General features: G+C 36.6%; 1 protein-coding gene, 2 long non-coding RNA genes and 1 pseudogene across 3 annotated transcripts; 2 read left to right on the forward strand and 2 right to left on the reverse strand.

Annotated features, from left to right (window-relative positions):
- Positions 1 to 67: 67 nt before the first annotated feature.
- LOC130068939 (uncharacterized) lies at positions 68 to 932 on the reverse strand. Its single transcript, XR_008803723.1, has 3 exons — positions 796 to 932; positions 508 to 588; positions 68 to 404 (listed from the first exon to the last, which is right to left on the reverse strand). It is a non-coding gene; the product is annotated as an uncharacterized LOC130068939 (long non-coding RNA).
- A 14327-nt stretch (positions 933 to 15259) lies between these two features.
- Positions 15260 to 17514, forward strand: LOC130068938 (uncharacterized). The gene is made up of 6 exons (XM_056232591.1): positions 15260 to 15581; positions 15679 to 15984; positions 16108 to 16188; positions 16471 to 16554; positions 17111 to 17139; positions 17300 to 17514. Exons 1-6 carry the CDS (start codon positions 15275 to 15277, stop codon positions 17459 to 17461), a joined length of 969 nt encoding a protein of 322 aa, XP_056088566.1. The 5' UTR covers positions 15260 to 15274; the 3' UTR covers positions 17462 to 17514.
- Positions 17515 to 18310: 796 nt separating this feature from the next.
- Positions 18311 to 19064, forward strand: LOC130068940 (uncharacterized). The gene is made up of 2 exons (XR_008803724.1): positions 18311 to 18871; positions 18942 to 19064. It is a non-coding gene; the product is annotated as an uncharacterized LOC130068940 (long non-coding RNA).
- Positions 19065 to 23184: 4120 nt separating this feature from the next.
- On the reverse strand, positions 23185 to 24636 carry LOC130068923 (uncharacterized; annotated as a pseudogene).
- Between the last annotated feature and the right edge of the window lie 889 nt (positions 24637 to 25525).

The following is a 25525-nucleotide window of genomic DNA, read 5'->3' on the forward strand; positions in this document are numbered from 1 at the left end:
ATTTTATTTTGCCTTGAAATGATCAGTGAACAAATAATAATAATAAGAAAAATATATTAAAAAAACATCTGTACATATGTCATGATAATTAACAGACTCATGTCATCATTTAAAATTGACTTTTGAAACATTTAAAAAGCCTTCTGTAAAAAGTTTCAAGATTAGAGGAAATAAAGTTAGAAAGGTGAAATCACCGTATTTATATTAATATTTCTGTGTGTGGAAATAACCATTCATGTTTATTAAGGTAACATGTTTTTGTTTACATCATTTTTATATGGAGCACTGGAAAATGGTAATATTCACAAACATGAAGATAAATCTTGCCTATTATTTGTATAGTGTGTTTTATTCTAATACTGTAGGCATCTCTATTTCCTCTGGGTGGTGTGAGTCCTTCCTCCCTACAAAATAATTAATTACAATTTACTGACCGCAAGTTTTTACCATGATCACAGAATTACAGATCAATGTGAATCATCAGATTCTGTGTCGCTCCAAACTCACCAGCTCTTCTTGCACAGATGATCTGAAGAAGAATCACAGTTGGAGCAGCAAACGCTGAAATCTTAAATATATTTATAATCTCTGCAGAAAAGATGTGCGGAGAGGGACAGATGATAGAAAGAATAGAGAAAAAGAAGAGAATGAATATGTGAAACTAAATGACTTTGTAGATACAAATCAAGGATACAAAACAATGAACAATTATTTACAAACCATTTACAAATTCACTGACATTTCAATGGTATAAAGTTATCAGCATGAAAAAAACAAACATGTAAAGACTTTTACCTCTGAATATTGATCCAGAAGCCATACAGACTTCATTATGTGTTGTTGTGTTAGCTGGATCTGTGGATCATGTCTGTTAGTTCAGTTCAAACATAATGTAAACACTGGAATGTAGAATATCTATGTATTGACAGCATCTAAAATGTAAAACATTTTACATGCTTTCCCGTAGCTCAAACAGTAGAGTGTTGGTGCTTGCAACGCCAGGGTCATGAGTTTGATTCCCAGGGAAAGCAAGAACTGATAAGAAGGTAAGCGTGTACCTTTAAATGCAATTTAAGTCGCTTTGGATAAAAGTGTTTGCCAAATGCATAAAAAAATAAAATAAAAATCAAACAACCTTTTATGTATGAAGACGTTTCAGATGTACAAAAATAGGCTAATACAAATCCTTTGCCCTGAGGTGAGAGACTGATGATGTGTGTCAGTTGTGTCGAAGCTGCTGCTGTAGTTCTGCTTGATTTCTTCTCAGAGTTTGAGCTGCTGACTGGAGTCGGTGTTAGTCTAGGTCCTGGGTAAGATTTGTATGCACTTCATTTAGCGGAGAATATCTCAACTATTATAGACTAATATGACCCCATTGAACAACGTGGGATGTGTGCCAAAATCTCTACCCGGGACGAAAGTCCTGAAAATGACCACAACAGGGGACGCTATTATCACACTACAGGTGAATAGGACTTTTTCTTCCCTTTATAGATATTCTCATACATTTCTATCAGATTAATAATCTTCATATTAAGAGAAATACTTTTTGTAATACACTTTGTCTTAAAAATAAAATAAAATATGCAAATTAGGCAATATCTATAAATATGCGTACATATAGCCTAAACTCTTGAAGCTACAGATTTTCTGAGGGGATCACAATCTTTACAATGACCATGTAGTGTAAGTGTAAAAATTCTGGTTTGATATTTTTTAATTGTGTTTCTGTTGATGTTCAGTGTGGATGTCGTGGGGTGGGGGGATATCTTGTTTTGTGCTGTATTGAATGGAAAATTATAAATACAATTGTATACAAACATTGGACTTTTTTAAAAGAAAGAAAACAAGCCTTTGATTAATATACAGAAATGTTATATCCAACCTTGCTATTATCATTGGAACGTTAACTTAAAGTGAAAAATACAAAACAACAGGTTTATTCCCTGTTTTGCAATGTAAAACTTTCACAACAGAGTCCAGGTACGGGATGATGATGAGAGCTCATTCAGTGATAGAATTTTTACAACTATTGCCTCCCTTGCATTTGCAGTACTTGCAACAACGGATACCAGCTACCCGACAGGGACACCCATCCTTGTGTGCACACTTGCCACACAAGCAGGGATCTGGCAAACCTTCAGGTTTTGAGATTACAATCTCAGGGACTAATAAACTGCCCTTTCTTACAAAACCATAAGCATCTCCATTTAAGATCGAGATGGCGTCTGTAAATGGTGCTTGGACCTAAAGCTGCTGTTGATAATAGGCTCTTTGTATATGTTTTCTTGCATTAGTTGAGGTGCAAGCAGTCCTCTCAAAGTCCATCTTAAGGGCATTACTATCGAACGCAGCAATGCGCAGGTCGTCAAATGTCTCCATGTCCTTTGATGGTTTGAGACATTTGACCAAGAATGTTTCCGCCATTTGTATTGCACTTTCTGTTGGCTGTGGACAGTTGAAATTGAGAATCAGAGAAGAGTTGTCTGGTTTGCGGACAGTGTTCAGAGCTGCAAGTTTGGTTGATATTTTGCTGGTTGTATCGCACCCAGTCAGCGCATGTAGTGCTGGGAGACACTGTGAGCTCGTCTCCCAGCGCAAAGCAGATATCATGAAGTGGTAATATTGATCTTTTCACTCCTGAGTTGCGGATGAGCCAGAGCTCTTGGAGGCCAAGATTTCTCCAATTGACTGTTATGTGGTATAATAGGCACACAAAGACATTTGTGTCACCTGATGACAGTTTCAGTGATGTAGATCCTGTACGGTGACTTAAAATGTCCTGCACATGGAACATCATCCTGTCATAATATAATAATAATAATAATAATAATTCATTACATTTATATAGCGCTTTTCTAGGCACTCAAAGCGCTTAACATCGAAGGGGGAATCTCCTCAACCACCACCAATGTGCAGCATCCACTTGGATGATGCAACGGCAGCCATAGTGCGCCAGAACGCCCACCACACACCAGCTTACTGGTGGAGAGGAGACAGAGTGATGAAGCCAATCAGTGTATATATATGGGGATGATTAGGAGGCCATGATGGACAGAGGCCACTGGGCGAATTTGTCCAGGATGCCGGGGTTACACCCCTACTCTTTCGAAAGACATTCTGGGATTTTTAATGACCACAGAGAGTCAGGACCTCGGTTTAACGTCTCATCCGAAGGACGGTGCTCTTTGATAGTACAGTGTCCCCGTCACTATACTGGGGCGTTAGGACCCACACAGACCACAGGGTGAGCGCCCCCTGCTGGCCTCTCTAACACCTCTTCCAGCAGCAACCTGGTTTTCTCAGAAGGTCTCCCATCCAGGTACTAACCAGGCTCAGCCCTGCTTAGCTTCAGTGGGCAACCAGTCTTGGGCTGCAGGGTGATATGGCTGCTGGCATCAGCTTCCTCGTGTGTGCAGTTGAGCTGAAGGAATGGAGTAGCACTCGCAGCTGACACACAATCCATGCCTGTGGTGTTATACCAAGATATAGTGGTTTGGTGCCTTTGTAATTGTCGGTCAGCCACTCAACATAGAATGCCTGAAAAGCAGTTTTGCTAATGGAAGATGACCAAAAGTTCTCTAATACCACTGATACCACTTTTTTGATTTTCCTCTTCTCTCCCTCTCTCCATGTTTGATGCTGTCCTCTCTGTAAGTGTCGAAAACGATATGGATCTCATCACAGTTTCTTCCAGCTTTGTAGACCATAAATGTCAAAGCAATAGCAAAGTCATGGAATGTCTTGACGGGTGGATCAAGTTTCTTTAAGGAGACTTTTCTCACCAATGCCATGAAGTCGATAATGATGGCGTGTGTTTGCGGGGAGGGTATCTGGACCTTTTTTATCTATTTGTGGACACAACTTCTGCAGCTCAGTCCCAAGTTGTGATTTGGCACTCTTCCTCAAGTAACCATCTTTGTCAACCAAGAAGAATGCAGAGTTGGTGATCTCATGCTGGAGTAGCTCCTCAACTGTGAACCCCCGGTGACACTCATACTCAATAAACATGAGAGCTTTGATTGTCTCATCTTTGATGTTTGCTTTGGAAGCCAAATTCAAGGTGGTCTTTGGCAAAGTAAACTTGACTTTACTAATTTTTGAGTATATCGATATCGACTTATTTCTGAGTCGATCATCGATAAATTTAGCACAAGCAGCACTGCTTTCTGTGATACAGCACAACAACTTGTCTACATTTACGTTGGTCACAATTTCTCCAGTGAGAGTATTTAAATACACAAAATTACAACTCATATGATAATGACATATAATAAGTGTACACGCCAACGCAAAGAATAAAGAGTAGATTTCCTTATTTTCCTTGATCTCAAGTCATCTTGCTTGACTGCCATGTGCTCTGCTATGACCTCAGGTCATGGCTACCAAGTAAACTTTTGTCAAAAAAAAAGTGATGACAGGAATATTTGGAATAGGTAGGAAATGTAAGTTTTAAAATGTAGGTTAATAAATAACTGGCAATTCCTGTATGTTGGTAGTTGTTTGTAAAAGATTGACTGTTTTTTAGCCATTTTCTTTATATCAAATCAGAATGCTTACACTCTTCTATGACTTTATAATCATGGTCATTGTGAACATTGTGATCACCTCAGAAAATATGTAGCTTCAAGGGTTTATATGTATGCACATTTAATGAGATATTGCCTCATTTGCATATTTTAGACAAAGTTTAATACAAAAAGTATTTCTCTTAATATGAAGATTAATCTGGTAGAAATGTATGAGAATATCTATAAAGGGAAGAAAAAGTCCTATTCACCTATAGTGTGATAATAGCGTCCCCTGTTGTGGTCATTTTCAGGACTTTCGTCCCGGGTAGAGATTTTGGCACACATCCCATGTTGTTCAATGGGGTCATATTAGTCTATAACAGTTGAGATATTCTCCGCTAAATGAAGTGCATACAAATCTTACCCAGGACCTCTACTATAAAGAAGCATCTATAAATATATATTGTTTAAAGCAGTTTGGTTTGTTCTTAGCGAGGGGCCACTGAAACTCAAAACTGCAATTTTTAAAGGTTCACTGAAATAAATACAGCAACTAAGAAAAATAAAGAATATTGAAAAAATGGGCTAAAAATAACACATAAAGGTCATTTATTAGTTGTGTTTCTTCAAAAATTGATTGTAATTAGGGGCCAAGCACCGAAGGTGCAGAGGCCCCTATTGTATCTGTTCCGGTTCCTATTACTATTATTATTCATCCTTCTTCCGACTGGGCGTCTATGGCAGCCCATAGAACCGCTTACGGGAAAGTTGTGAAATTTGGCACACTGATAGAGGTCAGTCCAAACTGTCACCATAGCAAATTTGGCGTCGCAAAACCAATCCCACTAGCGCCACCACCTGTCCAAAGTTTCACTCATATTTATGTGAATAACTTTTGAACCGTAAACAAAATTCCTTTATTTTTTCCCTCTGATTCCTGAGCTCATGACGATTTGATTGCACTCCATGACATTTTCCGTCATAAAAATATGTCCGCCATTTTGAATTCTCAGACAAACCTTCTTTTTCAAACTCCTCCTAGGCCGATGCTCCGATTTTCAGGAAAATTTAACCAGATCATCTCCAGGCCATGCCGAGAAAAGTTTAAAAAACAAAAAAGTTCACGTTGATTTGTCAAACCGTTCTCAAATAGGCCTACTGCGCAAACTAATTTTACGTAGTGATTGTTTGGAACACTATTTATTTTGGTTTTGAGTGGTTGGTGAAACCAATTGTTTTTGTGTGCATATCTCAGAGCCTAGGCTGCCTACAGAGACACATTTTTTTTTTGGACGGCCTGCTTATGGGGTGGGCAGCTAGCGGATCGTTTGGAAAGATTAGATGAATGTGATAATTTATGTTTGGGCCTGAAATCGCTGATACAACCTTTAAAACACATCAGAACTACAAAAATGCACTTTCACACCTCATGGCAACATCCTAGCAACCAGCTTGAGTACCTTAGCAATGTATAGCAACACCCTAGCAACCATCCTTTATGCCTGTCTAAATTCGGTCCAATGGAGGTTTCTAATAGAACGGGTGAAGGTCTTTGCGCGTTACTGTCTTTCCGCGTGACAAAGAAATTTAGTTCCAATTAAACTTATCTGACTCCACTTTATCACAACCTCGAATTTAGGTTAGAATGCCAATTGGTAATTTGTCATTTATATAATAGTTTAGCAGCACATTTGATTATTCTTTTTAAATCTTTACTTATATTTTACATTCATTTTATGAAGCTATGTCGCTTTGAGGTCCTCACGCCTTCTGTTTAACGTGGGTCTCACGATCACAAACTCGTAAATTTTCGGACACTAAACACGCTTACACAATCAAAGATACTTTTGTACAGCCCCCGTGGTTTTGTATACACTTGAATTTAATGTAACCTTTACTACAGGCAGAGATATGGCCACTACTACAGATATAAGTCGACCAACATTACTTCTCTTATAATAGCTTTGGATTGGACGTGCCGTGGTTTCCCACATACACTTATCTAAAGTAACATTAAATTAAAACAGAGGTAATACACACCCAAATGTAGGTTGGTCGAGCAGCATTTTGCTGTCCTAAACGGAAATTCCCTTCTTGTTTTTACAAAACCAAGTACACTTGAATTAGTATCAAATATTAGTCGTCACTAATCTGACACAGATTTTTCGGTAACATACGAATCCGTTTAATCTACTTGGGAAACCAATTTCAAAGCAAGTCAGAATATCAACACCCATTGCAGCCAACCAACACCCCATCTAATTTTTTATCTATCTAATCCATCTAATCTTATCCATCTTATCTATATATCAACTTCAAGCTTTTAAAACTTTAAATTTTCTGGCTAGGCTATTTCAAGCCAATTTAAAGTTTTGTCAACAAACCTTTTTTATCTAGTTGTGTATTGTAACTAAAAAAGTTGTCCTCATTTATTGTTCTTTTTTTCTCAGTCCTATATGGTTGTCTTTTTACTTTTCATATTATGGTGTGCTAGTGGTATTTTCAGAGGCGTGAGCACAATGTGTGGGTTTGGAAACGTTAGTACAGAGTGTGAGAACTCCGTTAGTTTGACCACACTGGTTCACCCTGCAGCGTGTGGGTTGTGATTATCACTATCATTTCTGAACCCACTTTAGACTGAAGTCTGTGAACTCTCACACATTCTGAATGCAGTTCCTCTCCTTTCTTTAAGTGGACTGCTGCATGGCTTCAAACTCTGTATCTTTTCAGTTTGTGATAGCGTTCTTTCAACGCGTTTATTAAACAGAAGTTAAACACAATTTTAATTTATTAACTTAACAATTTGAAAATACTCAAATTAAATTGGAACCATTCTGTTCCACAGCAGGTGATTATTATAGTAACAAGATCAGATTTATCTACACAAGCATCATGTTAAAAGCTTCTAAGTTGGTGCTACTCGTTCTCTGCCAGAATCAGACTTTAGTGTCTTGGTGAAGAGGTTAGAAAAATAAGTAGCATCCAAAATCAAAAGTGTTTCCCTTGGGTGATGAAGCTACACATCCTGGTCTAGGCCTCAATCTGCTCTCACTGTCATTACTGCATCTCACGCTCGGCTGCCCTCAAATGAATGACTAAAGGTCAGAACAGCAGAATCAGGAGCAGAATCAAGTCTCTCTCAATAGATAAATAATAATATAAATATTCAGTCGGTCAGTCACATTTATTTATAAAGCACATTTAAAAATAACATCTCATGGCCAAAGTGGTCCACAACTTCAAGGTCAAAACAGACAATATTGAGGGTAAAACAAAATCAAAAACACAATCACAATCACAAACAATGTTCAATAAAAGTAATACCACTAAACCTGCTTAGTTTTAAGAAGCGATTTAAAACCATCATAGTGACTTTTCTTAATGGCAAATTATTCTAGAGCTGTGGAGAAGCTACTTAAAAAGCTCGGCCAACTTTCAGGTTGAGGAGTGACCTGGGAAGTTAACTATAACTCTAACTTTTTGGATGAACAGAAGAGTGTATGATGATAGCAGAGAAGATCAGTGATATATTGAGGAGCCTTGTAGGCCCTTGTAAACAAACTAAACTTTGGAACTTGATATGATATTGGACTTGTTGGGGCGAACAGTTTAACCCCATAAAGGGAGACTAATATGTTCATTGAAGACCAGTCAAATTTGAAGTGGCACTAGTTGACAAAGTTTACAGAAGACAGAGTTCTCCACACTTCTAAAGGCCGTGAAAAAATGAGTAAGAGGATCCAACCTCGAACTAACTAAGGGGCCGTTTACATAACACCGGTTTCAACTAAAAATTATTATTATTTATTTTCTATTCTATTATTTTATCTATTTACACAACAACGGCGTTTTAGGGGCCTGAATTTTTTTTTTTGAAAACGTGTTCTCAAAGAGGCACATGCAACAGTGTTGTCTCTGCGTTGTGTTGTGTTTAACTCACGATGGACACCAAATCGCGCTTTATGATGGATTTTTATTCTGTTGAATAACATAGAACAGCAGTGATCAGATTCAGGAATCACACTCGTGCATATTCGCAGCCATTCACTCTCTTGGCTGGCGCGAATCTAAATGAACTTTCATTTACATAAACTACATAATAAACAGTTATAAATCAACAAATTTGAAACTCATGGTCTGTACCTGTTGAATAACATAAAACAGCGATGATCAGATTCAGGAATCACCCTTGTGCATTCTATAATGGAGGTGAACATTAAACTTGATATTACAATACAAATAACAGTGGCACGAACACAAATCACATAACATACTTCTAAACACATGTATAACTCAGTATTAACCCATAAAATGGTTATACAATTACTACAATATATTTTACTCATGGAGCACTCACTCACCGCAGCCATTCATGGCTGGCGCGAATCTTCTTCTTCTTCTTGTTTTTTGGCAGATTACTACCTTTGTATTATACCGCCACCAACTGTACAGGAGTGTGTAATAGGAGGGCTGAGCCTGGTTAGTACCTGGATGGAAGACCTTTTGAGAAAACCAGGTTGCTGCTGGAAGAGGTGTTAGTGAGCCCAGCAGGGGGCTCTCACCCTGTAGTCTGTGTGGGTCCTAACGCCCCAGTATAGTGACGGGGACACTATACTGTCAAAGAGCACCGCCCTTCAGAGGAGACGTTAAACCGAGGTCCTGACTCTGTGTGGTCATTAAAATCCCAGGATGTCTTTCGAAAGAGTAGGGGTGTAAATAAACCCCGGCATCCTGGCCAAATTTGCCCAGTGGACTCTGTCCATCATGGCCTCCTAATCATCCCCATATATATATATATATATATATATATACACACTGATTGGCTTCATCACTCTGTCCCCCAGTAAGCTGGTGTGTGGTGGGCGTTCTGGCGCATTATGGCTGCCGTTGCATCATCCAAGTGGATGCTGCACATTGGTGGTGGTTGAGGAGATTCCCCCTTCCATGTGAAGCGCTTTGAGTGCCTAGAAAAGCGCTATATAAATGTAATGAATTATTAATTATTATTATTATTATTAATACCATAAACTTCATAGAGTCTAGGCTTGAATTAGTAAAAAAAAAACATATTCTTTTCATTATGCCAGTATTATTAAGAAAAATAAATAAAGGGTCAAGTCTCTCCCTTTTCATACCCTGTTCTTCAAGTATATCATGACATGTATTGAGTTCTCTCCTTCCATTTTCTGCCAATTTCTTCTACTATCATTATATTTCTCACATACAAAAAGTACATGGTTTACATCTTCTTTGTCTTGGCATTCTATGCATACACCATTACCATTACTCACTATTTGTAAAGTAGCATTCAATCCTGTGTGACCTAATCTAAGTCTGGTATAGACCACTTCTTCCCTTCTGTGTAAACTCAGCGAAGTAACCCTTTTCCCGGTCACATTCTTTAGAATTTTATGGTAGTGGCTAGCATTAATCTCTGCCTCCCATTCAGTTTGCCATCTTTGCATACTTTCAGATTTAATTATGGATTTGGCTTCATCCTTCCCCAGTGGAACTTTAATTCCTATATATTTGGTTTTCAACATCTTTTTCGCAATTTTATCAGCCTCTTCGTTTCCTTCAATACCTGTATGAGCTGGAACCCAACAAAACTGAATAATGATTCCTAGGTTCCTGAGATGCAATAGTAAATGTTTAATTTCAATAATCAAATCTTCACTTAACGAGTGACCTGAATCTAGGCAATGAATAGCTACCATGGAATCTGTACAAATCACAGCTCTCAATGCACCCAACTAAAGCGCACACTGATCACCATAATGGTGGCATCAAACCAAACTATTTTTTGCAATAAATCATCAACATCTTAACCTCTGTTAATTCTCAATAAGAACTTCTGTAGACGTCTGACAGAAATAAAGGCAACCTGGTTAGTAATAAGTGAACCTGGTAATGCTGTTTGTGGAGTTGTTTAATCAGATCTTGAGAGATTTCGTGTATTTTATCTTCAGTTGATTTCATCTAAGGCTGTGGCTGGAAGTAGTTCTTGTGTTTCTCTTTCCTTCAGTGATTCTGCTTGATCAATAATGCATCAATAATGCTCAGTCATTATTCAATCAATTAATTATCTCATTAACTCCAACACAGATATGTGTTACATTTTACAGCCTGTAGTGTGCACACTGAGCAGTGTTCATTTCATCTGGGCAAACCCATGTGGGGCCTACATGGAAACCGTGGACAAAACTGGCTGGGTCCCAGTTAGATAGCCCAGGTCAAACCCATGTGGGCCCCACATGGCTGTGCTGGCTGGGATACCTTAGACTGAGTGGAGATTCCTCCGATTCAACTAATAAAGCACACGTAGGGGTTGTTTTTATAGCTCCTAAAGCAATTCTTACAGCTTTAAATTGAATCTGGCGCGAATCTGACCCTACCAGAACCATCATACTACCAGATCTGGGCGGAGAGTGCGATTAAAGGGGCCATACATGAAAATAAATGTAGCAAGTGGAAGCACATATTTGACCCGTTACACACAAAATCACTTTCACGGACCTTTATCAGTCGCCGTAAGTATCTAATGGACTACTACAACTACTTCCGCGTTCTAGTTAGTACATATCGGGAGTTTCCGGTTAGAGCGTTCAGCGCCCCTACACATGAGAATGCAGATTATCACTGTTTTATGGCTGCCAATTGATTAAAACAATGAATAATGATCTCTGTATTAATTATCTTGAGCCTGCTGAAATGTTCAGTCTTTTCTTTCCAACTGTGCATTCTGAATAATAAATAGGCTAAATATATTTATCCACTAAGCTGCAGCAGTCCTATATGGTCGTCTTCTCATCAACAGTTTTTTTCTCTTTCTGTCATTTCATACCTGTTGGGTTTACATTTTTAATTGAAATTGACTATTAAAAGGATTGCTTTTGTGCGCTGGTGTTTATTCCAGTCTTTTAAAATAGTTGAATGAATGCTCGCGAGGTGCCTGCAACGATGTTAAATAGGCTAGGCTATTTAATCAATAACGTAGCCTACACAGCGTAGAGGAAAATGACAGTCAACTACTTTGAATATTATATCATTTTGGCCATACACATACAGTGAAAAGATTGACATTGAAAAATGACACACAGACACAGAATGATTAAAATATTTAATCCAAATAAATAAATGTTTGTGGTTCGTACTTCATACTGATGTTATTCATTTGTTCTCATACACTTCAGCGTCGCGGTCACTTGTTTAGATGAACACCCTGTGGTGAAATAAAGGCTTATTTTTAACACCCGCTGCTTTCTCAGATCGGCTTGGGTTGGATTAAAACTAAGTTTGGAAAATTCTGCACACAGTAAACATCAGAATATACCTTCTACTGTCATTAAAAATGGGCAAATTTTTAAATCTTATTGCGGACACTCATTTTAGGTGGAGTTTGTTCAACTCATTGACCACAGTACATTGAAAGTAAACATAACCGGAAATAGCCTGAGTGAGATACTATTTCCAAACAGAAGTGGGTCACGAAGCTCAGTGCAAGTGGTTCATTACATTGATAATCTGCCTTACATTCATTAAGAATGTCCGCGGCTTAAATTGCTTTGGATTAAAAGTGTTTTCTAAATTATTAAGTGTAAACGTAAAATGTACTGTAAATTGCACGTTTTTGAAAACAATATCTTTATCGTCTCTCTTTGTAAACAACAAAAACGCGAATTTGTGAAAACGTTGACATCATGTGCATGTCTATTACGTGTTCAGTCTATTGGCCCATAGTGTTTCTTTACAAAGTGACATCGCCAAATACTGGCCTGACAGCAGAATACAGCGTTTTCAGTCGTTTTCACAGATCCTTGTGAACGGGATCTTTTTGACAATGTTGTCGTCTGTGCAAAGGAACCTTTTCCGTTTTTAGTACATCATTGTCGTGTAAACGTAATCTGGCTATGAACACTAAAAAAACAATACTTATAGACCAATTGATATTAATTGATGTCATTTCAACAGGTTCTGATAGGTTAACAGTACAGGTAATTCCAGAAATATCTGAACATGGTGTTTGGTTCTTTACGCAAATGAGGTTATTTAAAGACAATATATGTGACACACTTATTGTCTCAAAGCAACTATCACAAGGGTCACAGGTGAGTTGAAAATCCCGTGAAGGCATTTCTCATCTGGGTGGTTGTTGATTTTTCCTTGCACCTGTTCCTTTGGCATGGTCAATGCCTCTTATATTCTTATATACAACCCTTGCAAACACACTATAGACAAAATAAGGGAGATATCCTTTTCCTTCAACACTGAGTCACAGCATATCACTGGAACAGAACAAAACATCCACACAGAGCAAACTGACCTGATATAAACTTCTACTAAGAAAACTACGATTCTTAAAGAGGGGATAGTAGGCTAAATGACAACGGGGACTGTAAAAACACCCAGGTAAACTGCATTACAACAGTCAAGTCTGGATGAAATAAAAGCATGTACTACAGACTCCAGGTCTTCAAATGACTTCATTTTAGCTATAGAAATGATAATAAAAACATGTATTAATACTTGCACTATCACAGTCTTACAGTACATAGGCTACAACCAAGAAAACTCACCACAATAGATTATGCCAACAACATGGCCAAAAACTGAACAAACATCAGTTTGCACACATACACTGAAAAAAATTTGGAGTAGGATTTACTTGAAAAAAGCTAGGCAACTTTTTTCACTCAGAAAATGCTAGTACATTTACAACGATTTGCCAAGTAAAAACCTAAACATATTTATCAGTAGCTTTAACTAGAAATATTTAAGTTAAGTTTACTTGGAATATGGAATTAAGTAAACTTTACTTAACCTAGTCAAGTGAAAGTAACAAAGAAAATAAGAAATTTTAACTTGGCTAGTAAAAGGTTGAGTAATGTCAATTTAGTTGAAATTTCCTTTGCATTACATTTCACCCAAACAATAATATTGAATTATACCAGTATGTGCTTTACTTAGAACTTCTAAGTAATTTATACTACATCATGTCAGATGTTAAACTTCATGTGAATGCAAAGACCTCAATACTTGTTAGAGAATACACAATGACGGTAACATTTGATGGATCGTTTTTGTGTTTGAATGTGTCATTTTGAGCAGAAAATTTACTCGAAATGTCACAAAATGGCAAGTTACTATAATCCTAACAACAAAAGCAATGATAAAACAGTGTAAATACAGCTGGAAACCAGTGAAAAATCAACCTCATTAATTATTCAAGGTCCAGTGCATGATGGGAACCCCAGTATCAGAAAAGTTGAGTAATTTTTACTTAATTTTATTAAGTTGATATTTACGCTTTCATTTCTACTCGCTTGAATTAAGTACTGATATGGAATTTACTTAGTTTTTTTAATTCTTGCCTGAACTAACTTTTTCATGTAAATTACATTGTTTTTTTTCAGTAGTATTTACTTCACCACAAAATCATTTTTTACAGTGTAAGAGACCCCTAGTGTTCACTTTCAAAAAAGTCTTGAGTATCTTATAATCACAATGTTGCTCTCTTTGACATGTTTTCTGCTGGAATCCCAGAATATGTCACATATGTCTTCACCTAAACATCAATAGACACATAGTGAAACACAATATACGATCTGTGAGAGACGACTACTATAGTAAAGGTCATGAAATACTTTCCTAAAATGATCTTTTCAAATTAGACAACAAATAATGTTTTAGTCTTTAGTTTATAAATGGAAATGATTTTGTGTGGGGTTACGTAGCAAGACATAAGTTTTGTGTATTAGTGACGTGTTCGTTTCTCTCCTCCAATAGCAGGTCTCGGTCCCTAATGTGCACCGATTGGCTGATGACAGGAGAAGCATCATATAAAATAACCCAGAAGGTGAATGGATAGAGTGAGTTGTAGTAGTTGGAAAGGTTGGAAAGGATTTACTGTGATTTAGTTATTATTGAGTGTTAGATTGTGTGAGTGGATGTATTGTGATTTTCTTTCTCCATTTATCTTTGTATTGTTTTCTATTACCAATCATTGTTTTTGTCTACTTTGACATGTAAATAGCTTACTGTAAATTGTGTATATGGCTGTTACTTTCACAAGAGCTGTAGGTTTTTTCTTCATTCTGTCACCTGGAGTTTTGGTTATTTGCCACTGTTGTCTTTGGCTTTTGGCTTGCTTAGTTTGCACTTAATATTCAATAATATTATTGATCTGCCTGCATTGACATCATTATGAGAAATTAACTGAGCTGGACGATGACATCACTGTTTTTTTTCCAGAGCGGCTGTATAGATAAATGAACTAAATTAATAACTTTTTTTTACAACAGAAATGAACCATCACGGAATACTTACTTAAGCTGGACAATGACACTATTTTCTTCTAGAAATTAAATTTCTGTCATCCTTTACTCACTTTCAAACCTATATGACTTTCTTTATTCAGTGAAGCATAAAATAAAATAAATATTGCAAAAAAAAAAGGAAAAGGTTTTTTGGGACCCCATGGATAAAAACTGTTGAAAATATATTTCATGAAATGCATACAGGTTTGAAAGCACATGAGTAATTAAGTGTTTTGGGGTGAACTGCTACATAAGATTGTATTTCAGTGGTATTCACAATGTCCAGATTAGTTCATTTCCTGCTTAAAACAGGACAAAAATGTTCTTATTTGTGTCTCATTCCAGACATGCTTTGTATTTACAGACTCATTAAGGGTTAAATTAACCCAGATTTTTTAATTTTCTCTTTTAATATATTATAAGTAAAATATGTACTGTGTTTAAGGTATGACTGTAGCTGACGTAATTGAGTTCAGTTCTGGTGAAAGTGTCAGTCTGCCCTGTTATAATGCTCTTTCTGGCTGCACATCAACTACATGGAACTATAATAACAAAGATTCAGAGACAGTTGAACTGATTGCTGGAGGGAAAAAGAAGAATGACATAGAGAGACGTGAGAGACTGAGTCTGGGGTCTGACTGCTCTCTGAACATCAAGAAAGTCACACAAGAAGATTATGGGCTTTACACCTGCCGACAATATGTGAATGGACAACAAGGAACTGATGCACCCGTTTATCTGCATGTTCTTCATAGTCAGTGTTTCTGTAATTTCTTAAATAATACCTTAAAACTCATGTGTAATGAAAAGAGTGACGTCTAGTGTGATTTCTGTCTTATTTTCTGTTTCAGTCTCTTCATCATCCTCACAGACTGAGATCAGATCAGGCTCTGTGACTCTCTTCTGTCAGTTGTATTCATATGAAGTCTCTTGTGATACTTTGGTCCGTTCTGAGGAACTTCAGTTGATCTGGGTGAATCAGGCTGGTGTAAGTGTGATGACAGACTCCAGATATCAGATATTATTCTCATTAAAACACTGTATCAGCACTCTGACTACAACACTCCTGAATGAAGATCACAACAGAGAGTTTAGATGTCAGGTTACTCAGAGAAATCAACTGAAGACCTCAGCCACATATACTGTCAAGTATTCAGGTAAATTGTTATTATTTATAATGTTGTTAACTTGTTACTTATTTTTAACTGCAATGATCATCAAGAATAATAAAAAAAGTTATATTCTACAGTATGATGTATCTGAAAATGAATCTTTTACAGCTCCAACAAAGACAATGACTACAGTCACCAGCTCGAAGACAACCCCAACTGTAAATAAACCAGTAACTTCTACACAACCAGGTACATACCATATGTCACTCATGTCACCGACAGTAAAAATAAATAAATAAAATCAACATGAAATTATTATGTGAAAAATGACGCTTTAATCGCGTCAATCCAAAACAATCATGTCTGTGTTTACTAAAAAGCATTTAGTAAACATACAATATACACGTTGTTAGCAAGTGTGTCAGTACTTTTGTTACATTTTTGTTTAAAATGACAGTTATATATAGTAAACGTTCTGCTGTTGTTTTCACTTGGATCTGAGTGTGTCCCTCTATATTGTCTCTCCTCTAGAGATTGTGATTGTTGCTGTTTCTGCTGCATTGGCTCTTCTCCTTCCTGCTGTTATTCTTTGGGTGGTTTGTAAAAAAAGAGGTGGTGAGTTTTAAAATGTAGCTCATATTTTGTGACAACAGACAAAGTCCAAAACATCCAAATAATTTACAGACATCAGTTTTATCATATAAATATTAATTTGGAAAGTGATTATAAAAATGTTGAACTATAGCTTGAACTAGCCTATAGTTTGTGACAATTTGCTCATTTGAAATTTGTGCACTTTTTGAAAATTTGGTCATCATTTACTAACCCTGATGTTCATCCGAACCTGTATGACTTTCTTCTGTGAAATGTAAAAGAAGATATTTTGAGAAACGTGTTTGTCCATACAATGGAAGCAAATGGTAACCAACTGTTTGTTTACCAACATTCTTCAAAATGTCTTATTCTTTTGTGTTTAACATGACATTAGGGTGAGTTAATGATGACAGCATTTTCATTTTGAGGGCAATGAACCATTTAAAAAGACAAATATAATGTTTATGAACTACAGCATTATATTTTTTTTTAGAAAAATTGTCAATCAATTATCAGTCTGCATTAATTAATGACATGCTGTATTTTACTCTTATTTTTTGTGATAATTATTCCTCAGATATAAAAAGAGAGACTAATGACTCTGTGGTAAGTATCATGGCAAAGACCTGTGAGGTTGATCCATGAGCTATTTTTTTTTTTGCATCTATAAGCTTGGACAGACTGTCCAATATGTGTACTGTTTTTACTCACATTAGATAAACACAAGAGCAAAATATCAATTTAGAATATTGTTTCTTGTCTAAAGGTCACAAATATGAATAAATATAATGGAGCCAAGGATACAATCAATATCTCCATTCATCATACTGCCAGTGCCAATCTAAGTGAACCATATGATTCATCTTCAATAAGCAATTCATATCTGTGTATATTTGACAGTGTCTGTAGCCTATATTATCCCTCGTAATGTTAAGTATATACCATAATGTACATTACAATTGTTACACGGCTATTCACCAACACTGCAATGTGGCCTACAAAATCAGGCTAGCAACAAGATGAACACTGCAATGATTAAAGAGGTCATGACATGGATTTCTATTTTTTATTATGTTCCTTGAGGTTCAAGTGTTGAAGTTTTTGGACAAAAAATATATGTATATATGCATAAAAAATATTATTTTCAGTCCTTAATCTGACCAGGTCTAAAATTATCAGTTTTTTTAGGGGCGGCTCCTTTAAGGCTGGTCAGTAAACGGCCACTATTATGATTGGACGTTAACGTTTTAAACTATGAAAATTGTAGGATGTTTTATTGGTACAAAGACCTCAAAAGATCAAGGCAAATTGGATTTCTCATGTCATGACATCTTTAATCTCAAGTCCTCTGAGGCACTTCCATCATTAACTGAGACAAGATGGTGGAAGTTGGATAAAACGAAAAAGTGATATTGATTTTACACAATTGGACACAACAAATGTGTAAATAAACTGAAGAGAAACCTGAAGTGTCCCAACACTCTCTTATGTGTGAAACTACTTTCATACGCCACAGATTCAGGATGCTGGCCTAATTTAAAAGATGTGCTCAATTCTAATTTGAATGTCACATTTGAAATAGCACTGATGTCTTGGGCTTTTTCTGAGAAGCTATTAACATGAAGGCAGCACTATTTCGTGATATTCCCTTTTTTCAATAATGATGAATAAGTTTATTACAAAATAAGAGTAACTTATTTTAGCCATTTCCAGTTTTTCACGAGGTCACAACAAAACACCAAGCAGCAGAGGTGTTTCATTCCTCAATGAATCAGCATTTTGAATAAATCGCTTGAATAAATAATTCAATGACTCACTCACTCAAGTGTGGATATCTGCAGGTAGGAGTAATGAGCATGCCGAAAGTAGGGGGCTTGCAAAAGGTCTTTACAATTGGTAGGGCTAGGAGTTCATTTCTGTTGTAGCATTGTGTAGGCTATCTTTCAGCACGCCATTTTTCCGATCAGCAGTTATCCCTGTCTCGGTCGGACCCGTCACCCCCTATCTGCAAAACGATTTAATGTACAGAATTCAGAGTCACTGAAAAACCCCACCAAACAGACAAGCGAAGTAACACAATCAGTAAAAGTCCTGTTACAAATATGAGATATCCACAAAACCTTTAAGTGAAAATGCCACATGACACAACATATTTTAAAATATTTGCAGCACATATTTCAAACATTTGCAGCACCAGCATAATAATAAGCCTACTTTTCAAAGTAGTGATGGATTTTGTACTTTAGTTCACCATGTTTCCACTGATATTTAGGAGCAGAAAGACGTGACTTATACGGAGATTGCCACATTCAGTAAAAATCAAGGCAAAAATAACAAGGTGGGTAAACACTTCTTTGTACTTTCACCATCTTCTCTCAAAACTGACAATATCTGTGATGTTCATTCAGGTTCATGGTGATGATAAAGTGACTTACGCTTCCATCAGAGGAGCAACAGCTGGACTTCAGGATAACTGCAGTCAACTTTATGCCTCTGTGAACGAGAACCGTCACAAATAACTGAATCAGTTATTAATTATACAAATACCTCATGATGTCATGAGGAGAGAAATGCCTATAATTTACTTTGTTAACCTGTTGACTTGGTAAATACTGTTCCCTTTCAGTCGGTCACGTTCGACGTGGTGTCTCCGTTCCCTCCTTCAGGGAACGAGGGTTACCATATGTAACCGAGATGTTTGTCTTTCCAATCCAATTCTCCGAATTTTACGAGGTGGCTAATTCGTACGAATTCATACGACCTCACTCGTACAAATTCGTACGATTTTTGCTAATTCGTACATATTTTACAAGTTACCAAATTCGTATGAATTCGTACGAATGACCTACCCTGACCCTGCCCTAAACCTACCCATCATGCGGGTTTAGACAAATTGTACGAATTCGTACAAATTGGTTGGGAGATAGCGTTGGTCTTTCACATGTTAACAAACAAACTCAAGTAGGCTAATCATATTTGTAGGACTTTAAGGATTTTTATTTCAGAGTAACTGTGCTTTTTGATCAAGAGAACAGGTTTAAATAATAAATCATTCCAAATCTTCCATTTTCTCTTATTTGTTTTTCACCTTCGTTCTCCAGTAACTGTTTTTAATAGTCATAGGCTACTGTTTTACGTACAACATCCTCCTTTGTGACTAATGCAGAGATGATCGAAAGTGTTCTACTCAGCAGAGCTGTAGAGGAAGCGTGTTGTCAAATTCTGCACTGTCAGCCGATCATATTTCCGGTGATTGCGTACTATGTAGGGTACAAATGGGCTAAAGGCACACCCTAAGAAAATTTTTACTACTCCCATAGTGTATTATTGCATAAAAACAATATGTATGATTTTATTGAACATTGATGAAGCAACAGATTTTGTGTGCAAATAAATCATAAAAGTGGTTTGTTTTGTTTAAAAATCTTACAAATGTAAGAGGTGGCAAGGTGGTCCTTTTACCACACACATTTATTATAATTTTAATTATTGCGCCTTTAGCACCAACAGCAGGGGCGCCTTTTACCCCAAATGCCATGCCAACCCGATCACACTAAATGTGTCTCTATAGCACGCAGTGTGTTTATCGTGCAATATACGCGAAAATGAGGATACACATGGGTTGGTTAGGGTAGGTTCAGGAGTGGTGTGGGGTGTGTGTGTATTATACGTTTGGGTAGAATTAGTGGTGTGGGGTGCGTGTGTATTACACGCAAATGAACTGCGTATCAAATGCACGCGAAAACTGCGTATCATATGCACGTAAATACTAATTTTCACGTATAAATTGCACGATAAAACACGATGCGTGCTATAGAGACGCATTTACGTGAGAACAGGCTGGCCATGCTTTTACTATTCTTCCGTTATTGAAAAATGACGGTTGATTTAATTACCTTGAACAAAACTGAAAACATTAACAAGACCTTTGTCTCAAAATATAATCAATAATATTATATATTCTCATTTGCTACATAGGCCTATATCTACAATAAAAAATAAAAAACCTCAAGTAAATATTAAATCCCAAATAGGTAAACTCAAGCTTTCTCATACAGCATTATACTTATAATTGTACTCTTATAAACCAAACATTCTGGGAAAATGTCCTCAGAAATCAGCATTTTTAAGCTTTTGGACACAGCCTGAGAATGCAAGAGCAAGACTGAAAGTGCAAGTGCTCCCTATAGGAGATTCCACATTCATAGTCAAACGCGGTTGCTATAAAAGTGCAAAATTGCTAAGGTGAATTTGAGGCATCCAGTGGTTTAAAGGAAAATAAAGCCAAAAGCGCCTTTTACCCCGGTGTGCCTTTAGCAGCCCCATGTACCCTGCAGTCAACAAAACTCTCATCACATCAATTACAAAAGTGTCAGATTCAATTCAGTCAAGTGAAACATTTGTCAGAATTTTAAAAAATATTGGATGAACAGAAGCTTCAAAATCTGTTCTGCACGAAAAGTTGAAAGAACTGTAGATGAAGTGGAGGTTCAGTTAAGAAAAGTTTTTTTTCCTCTCGTCATGACAAAGTTAAAGGGCACATCATGATTTTATTGACTTCCATACACACAGCAGGTCTGGTTACAACTTCCTTTTCTCTGTAAAATCATACAGTGTTTGGTGTAGAGATTGCTGGGTTCCTGTGACTCAACAACGAGATGTCTCCAAATATGGACATAACTAAATATGAGAGGACAAACATTTCTGAGAATAAGATACAAATGCAATAATTCATTATAATCAGATAACAAAAGAAGAATAAACAGCTAAGGTGACATTGGGATATTGATAAGTCTTTAATATGCCATTTGTTCTTAAAGGCAGCATTCAAACTCCTTAAGCACATTTACATTTACATTTAGTAATTTAGCAGACGCTTTTATCCAAAGCGAGTCATCGTGAAGAGGCAAAAACAACACAAGAAGTGCTCAAAATACAAAGTGCAGGCATTTCTCAGAGTAAGCCAGACAAGGGAGAATTAAGGGAAAAGGAAAGATTTTGTTTATTATTTTTTATGAGGTTAAGTGCTCACGGAAGAGATGAGAACAGTACAAACATTGGGCACAAAAGTAGGCTACAAACAGTTTTACTTTGCCGTATTCTCTTCTCACCACCAGGCAATGAGTTTGTTTTCATGTGGTAAATTCGAGAAAGATTATCTTGAAAAAAAGGAGTCACTTAAATATTTCTTTATTCTATAAAATAAAATAAATCTTATTGCAATGAAATCTCTTTGTGTCTATTTATTTTATTTTATTTCGTGAATCCTGCCCCTGGGCCATTTTCTTTGATTCGGAGCATCAGACACCGAGGAATGGATGTGGCAGTATCTACTCACACTGCTCTCTTTGCATGTTTTCTGGTGGAATCCGAGAATACGACACATATGTCAGCACCTAAACATCAATGTCACATAAACAAATATGGTACATGAGTAAGACAACTTATCTTGTCATTTATTGTATACAAATGCTAGATTATATAGGCAGTTAATCACCATCATAAATTGGTCTTACCAAATAGACGACAAATAAGAATTAATACTTACATCAGAATAAACAGCCTCTTCTTTGTTATCTGTAAAATGTCACATAATAAAAATATTGAACAGGATATAGCACATCCACATATCTTGAAACTGAAAAGACAAGTTCACTTTTGTTTCTGTTGTCATGAAGTGACTTTTTAATTGGAATTGAGCTGAATTGAAACAACAATCATTTGAATTATTTGGATGTCTCAGAGGAACATTAAGCTAGAAACATTTTTTTTTTATAAATTGTATTGAATCTTTTTTTTACTTTTTTTTTTTTACAGTTACAGCTCCATAGACATGATTTTGTCTCCACAATCATTTGAATATTTCTTCAGCAAAATTCAAAGATTTAAAGTCTCAAGCACACTGACTAACTTGTTTACAGCTAGTTTTCACAAAGTTTGTAATCCACTCCATCTCCCCAGAGAGAAATCAGTTATATTTATAGGGACTGATTTGAGAAGAAAAGTGTATCTGAGAAACAGTGAGGTGAAAAAGACAGTGATTGGTTTAGGGAAGTTTAGTGTGTTTGTAGTTGAGGGCTCCTCAGAGTTTGTGATGTGGACTGGAATCACTGGTGTTGTTGTACCAGCTTGAGCTGTACGGGAAGAGTTTTAGTTCAGATGGATCATACTGCAGAATATTACAATCATTAAAAAAATAAATGTGTTAACCTTAGTTGTCATGATCTCACAACGCACAACCATTTTTATGTCATTTTTTGTTTGTTTGTTTAAATTCTTTTACTTTTTAAAATAAGCTACTATTAGTGTCCATATATTACTATTTTTATAGGGTGATTTTGATTAATAATATATATCGTTCATTGTTAATTTATTTTTTCATAATACATTCATGTCAATTTATACAATGTGAAATGTTAAAAATGTATTATATGTAGAAATTAACATTAACATTAATACATGCTGTAAAAGTATTGCATTGTCAGTTATTGCATTAACTAATGTTAAAGAATTGAACATTATTTTAAAGTATTACCTCAAATTTAACAATTAAAGCACAATATGTTATATATGGTTTTATTTATTTATTGTACACTCTGTTTATCCTGGCTGAAAGATATGAATAGAATTTCTGACATTACTAAAGGCCACCTAAACTTTAGGGCCTACTAAAACTGATAGATGAGATGCATGAGATGCAATATTGTTCCCACCTGAAAACTTGACAGTATATGTGGCTGAGGTCTTCAGTTGATTTCTCTGAGTAACCTGACATCTAAACTCTCTGTTGTGATCTTCATTCAGGAGTGTTGTAGTCAGAGTGCTGATACAGTGTTTTGATGAGAATAATATCTGATATCTGGAGTCTGTCATCACACACACACCAGCCTGATTCACCCAGATCAGCTGAAGTTCCTCAGAACGGACCAAAGTATCACAAGAGAAACAGAAAATAAGACAGAAATTACATGACAGACTTATTTTTTTCAGTAATCTGAGAGTGTAAATGGAGAATTTGGCATTTTTTAAATACAGTTTACATTAATTACCGTGAAGTACATGCAGATAAACATGTCCATCAGTTCCTTGTTGTTGTCGGCAGGTGTAAAGGCCATAATCTTCGTGTGTGACTTTCCTGATGTTCAGAGAGCAGTGAGACCCCAGACTCAGTCTCTCATCTCTCTCTTTCCATGTCTCTAACCTGTCACGGTTCCATATAGTTGATGTGCAGCCAGAAAGATCATTATTACAGGACAGACGGACATTTTCATCAGAGCTGCAGAACACATGAGTCTCTTCTGCTCCACTCGTGCCTCCAACACAGTACATTTGGGTGATCATTATGCTACATATTAATAATAATAATTCATTACATTTATATAGCGCTTTTCTAGGCACTCAAAGCGCTTCACATGGAAGGGGGGAATCTCCTCAACAACCACCAATGTTCAGCATACTTGGATGATGCGACGGCAGCCATAATGCGCCAGAACGCCCACCACACACCAGCTTACTGGTGGAGAGGAGACAGAGTGATGAAGCCAATCAGTGTATATATATAGGGATGATTAGGAGGCCACGATGGACAGAGGCCACTGGGCAAATATGTCCAGGATGCCGGGGTTTACTTACACCCCTACTCTTTCGAAAGACATCCTGGGATTTTTAATGACCACAGAGAGTCAGGACCTCGGTTCAACATCTCATCCGAAGGACGGTGCTCTTTGACAGTATAGTGTCCCCGTCACTATACTGGGGCGTTAGGACCCACACAGACCACAGGGTGAGCGCCCCCTGCTGGGCTCACTAACACCTCTTCCAGCAGCAACCTGGTTTTCTCAGAAGGTCTCCCATCCAGGTACTAACCAGGCTCAGCCCTGCTTAGTTTCAGTGGGCAACCAGTCTTGGGCTACAGGGTAATATGGCTGCTGACAATGTGATATGGCTGCTGCTATTAATAAAAAAATAAAAATTTATTTTGCATATCTAAATATAAGGGTTTTTCCACAGATGTCTTATAGAGCATATAGTAATGTGTTTACCTCTGGGAAATGAGCAGAGCACTATCAGACCCAGCAGAAACATAAGACACTTATAAGCCATTTTCAGTTTCTGATATTTTCTTCCATTTAACATCATCAGCTCCTCTGCTTGTTATTTACCAGGTTCAGAAATACTCTTTTATTCAGTGAACACTAAAAGAAATTATCTGGTACTGTCAAAGACATGACCATAATGTGTACTTGAATAGACTAACATGCCCATAAAGATTAGAGTGTCCAGATTCTCACCAGCTTCTACAGTTGAGACCAATATAGAATTCAATAGCATGATGCAACTTTCTAAAATAAAGAAGAGGAACTACTAACAGAATTCCCACTCATCAGTCTAAACTGGGTTTAAAAATGCTCATTTCTCTATGTGGGTTGAAACAGTGTGGTGAAACTTACACACTGAGCAGTCACATGTTTCGAAACAGTGAATGAAGTCACTCTGGAAAATGTAACAGTAAACAGTAAGCGTAACATGTAGCCTGACACACAACCTTAAAAATTAGAACTGTAGACTTGCTGCTGCCATGAATAAATGAATATAACCTTTAAAACAATGATTCCAAAGTTCTTTATACACACATATAAATACAGCAATGAATACAGTAAAAGAACAGATGAGAAATAAATTTGCAACCAAGAAATTAAAGATAATTAAACAAACCATTAACAAAGTAGTGAAAAGAAAAAGGGTTCAATAAGTATTGACACACACTTTTGGTTACTTGACACAAGAAACTACCAGGGTACATCTGACATTTCTGAGATAAATGTTTGTATTAGTTTAATTCTGATGATTACAGATTTGTTTATACAGATGTTTTAAATATTTGTGTAGTTTAAATTCTCTGGCAAAAATGTAACTTATTTTTACACAAAGACACAAAATCTTTTGTTTTAACCTGACATTTTCACGTTCATGATATGTGTAAAAATACAGA

Source organism: Rhinichthys klamathensis, unplaced genomic scaffold (genome assembly GCF_029890125.1).
Source record: "Rhinichthys klamathensis goyatoka isolate OS25496 unplaced genomic scaffold, OSU_Roscu_1.1 h1tg000349l_1, whole genome shotgun sequence".
Taxonomy (NCBI): domain Eukaryota; kingdom Metazoa; phylum Chordata; class Actinopteri; order Cypriniformes; family Leuciscidae; genus Rhinichthys; species Rhinichthys klamathensis.

Coding starts and splice junctions, on each gene's coding strand:
- LOC130068938 (XM_056232591.1), top strand. CDS start 15,275: ATGACTGTAGCTGACGTAATTGAGTTCAGTTCTGGTGAAAGTGTCAGT. Junction 16,189..16,470: donor AGTAACTTCTACACAACCAG/GTACATACCATA, acceptor TCTCTCCTCTAG/AGATTGTGATTGTTGCTGTT. Junction 16,555..17,110: donor GGTTTGTAAAAAAAGAGGTG/GTGAGTTTTAAA, acceptor ATTATTCCTCAG/ATATAAAAAGAGAGACTAAT.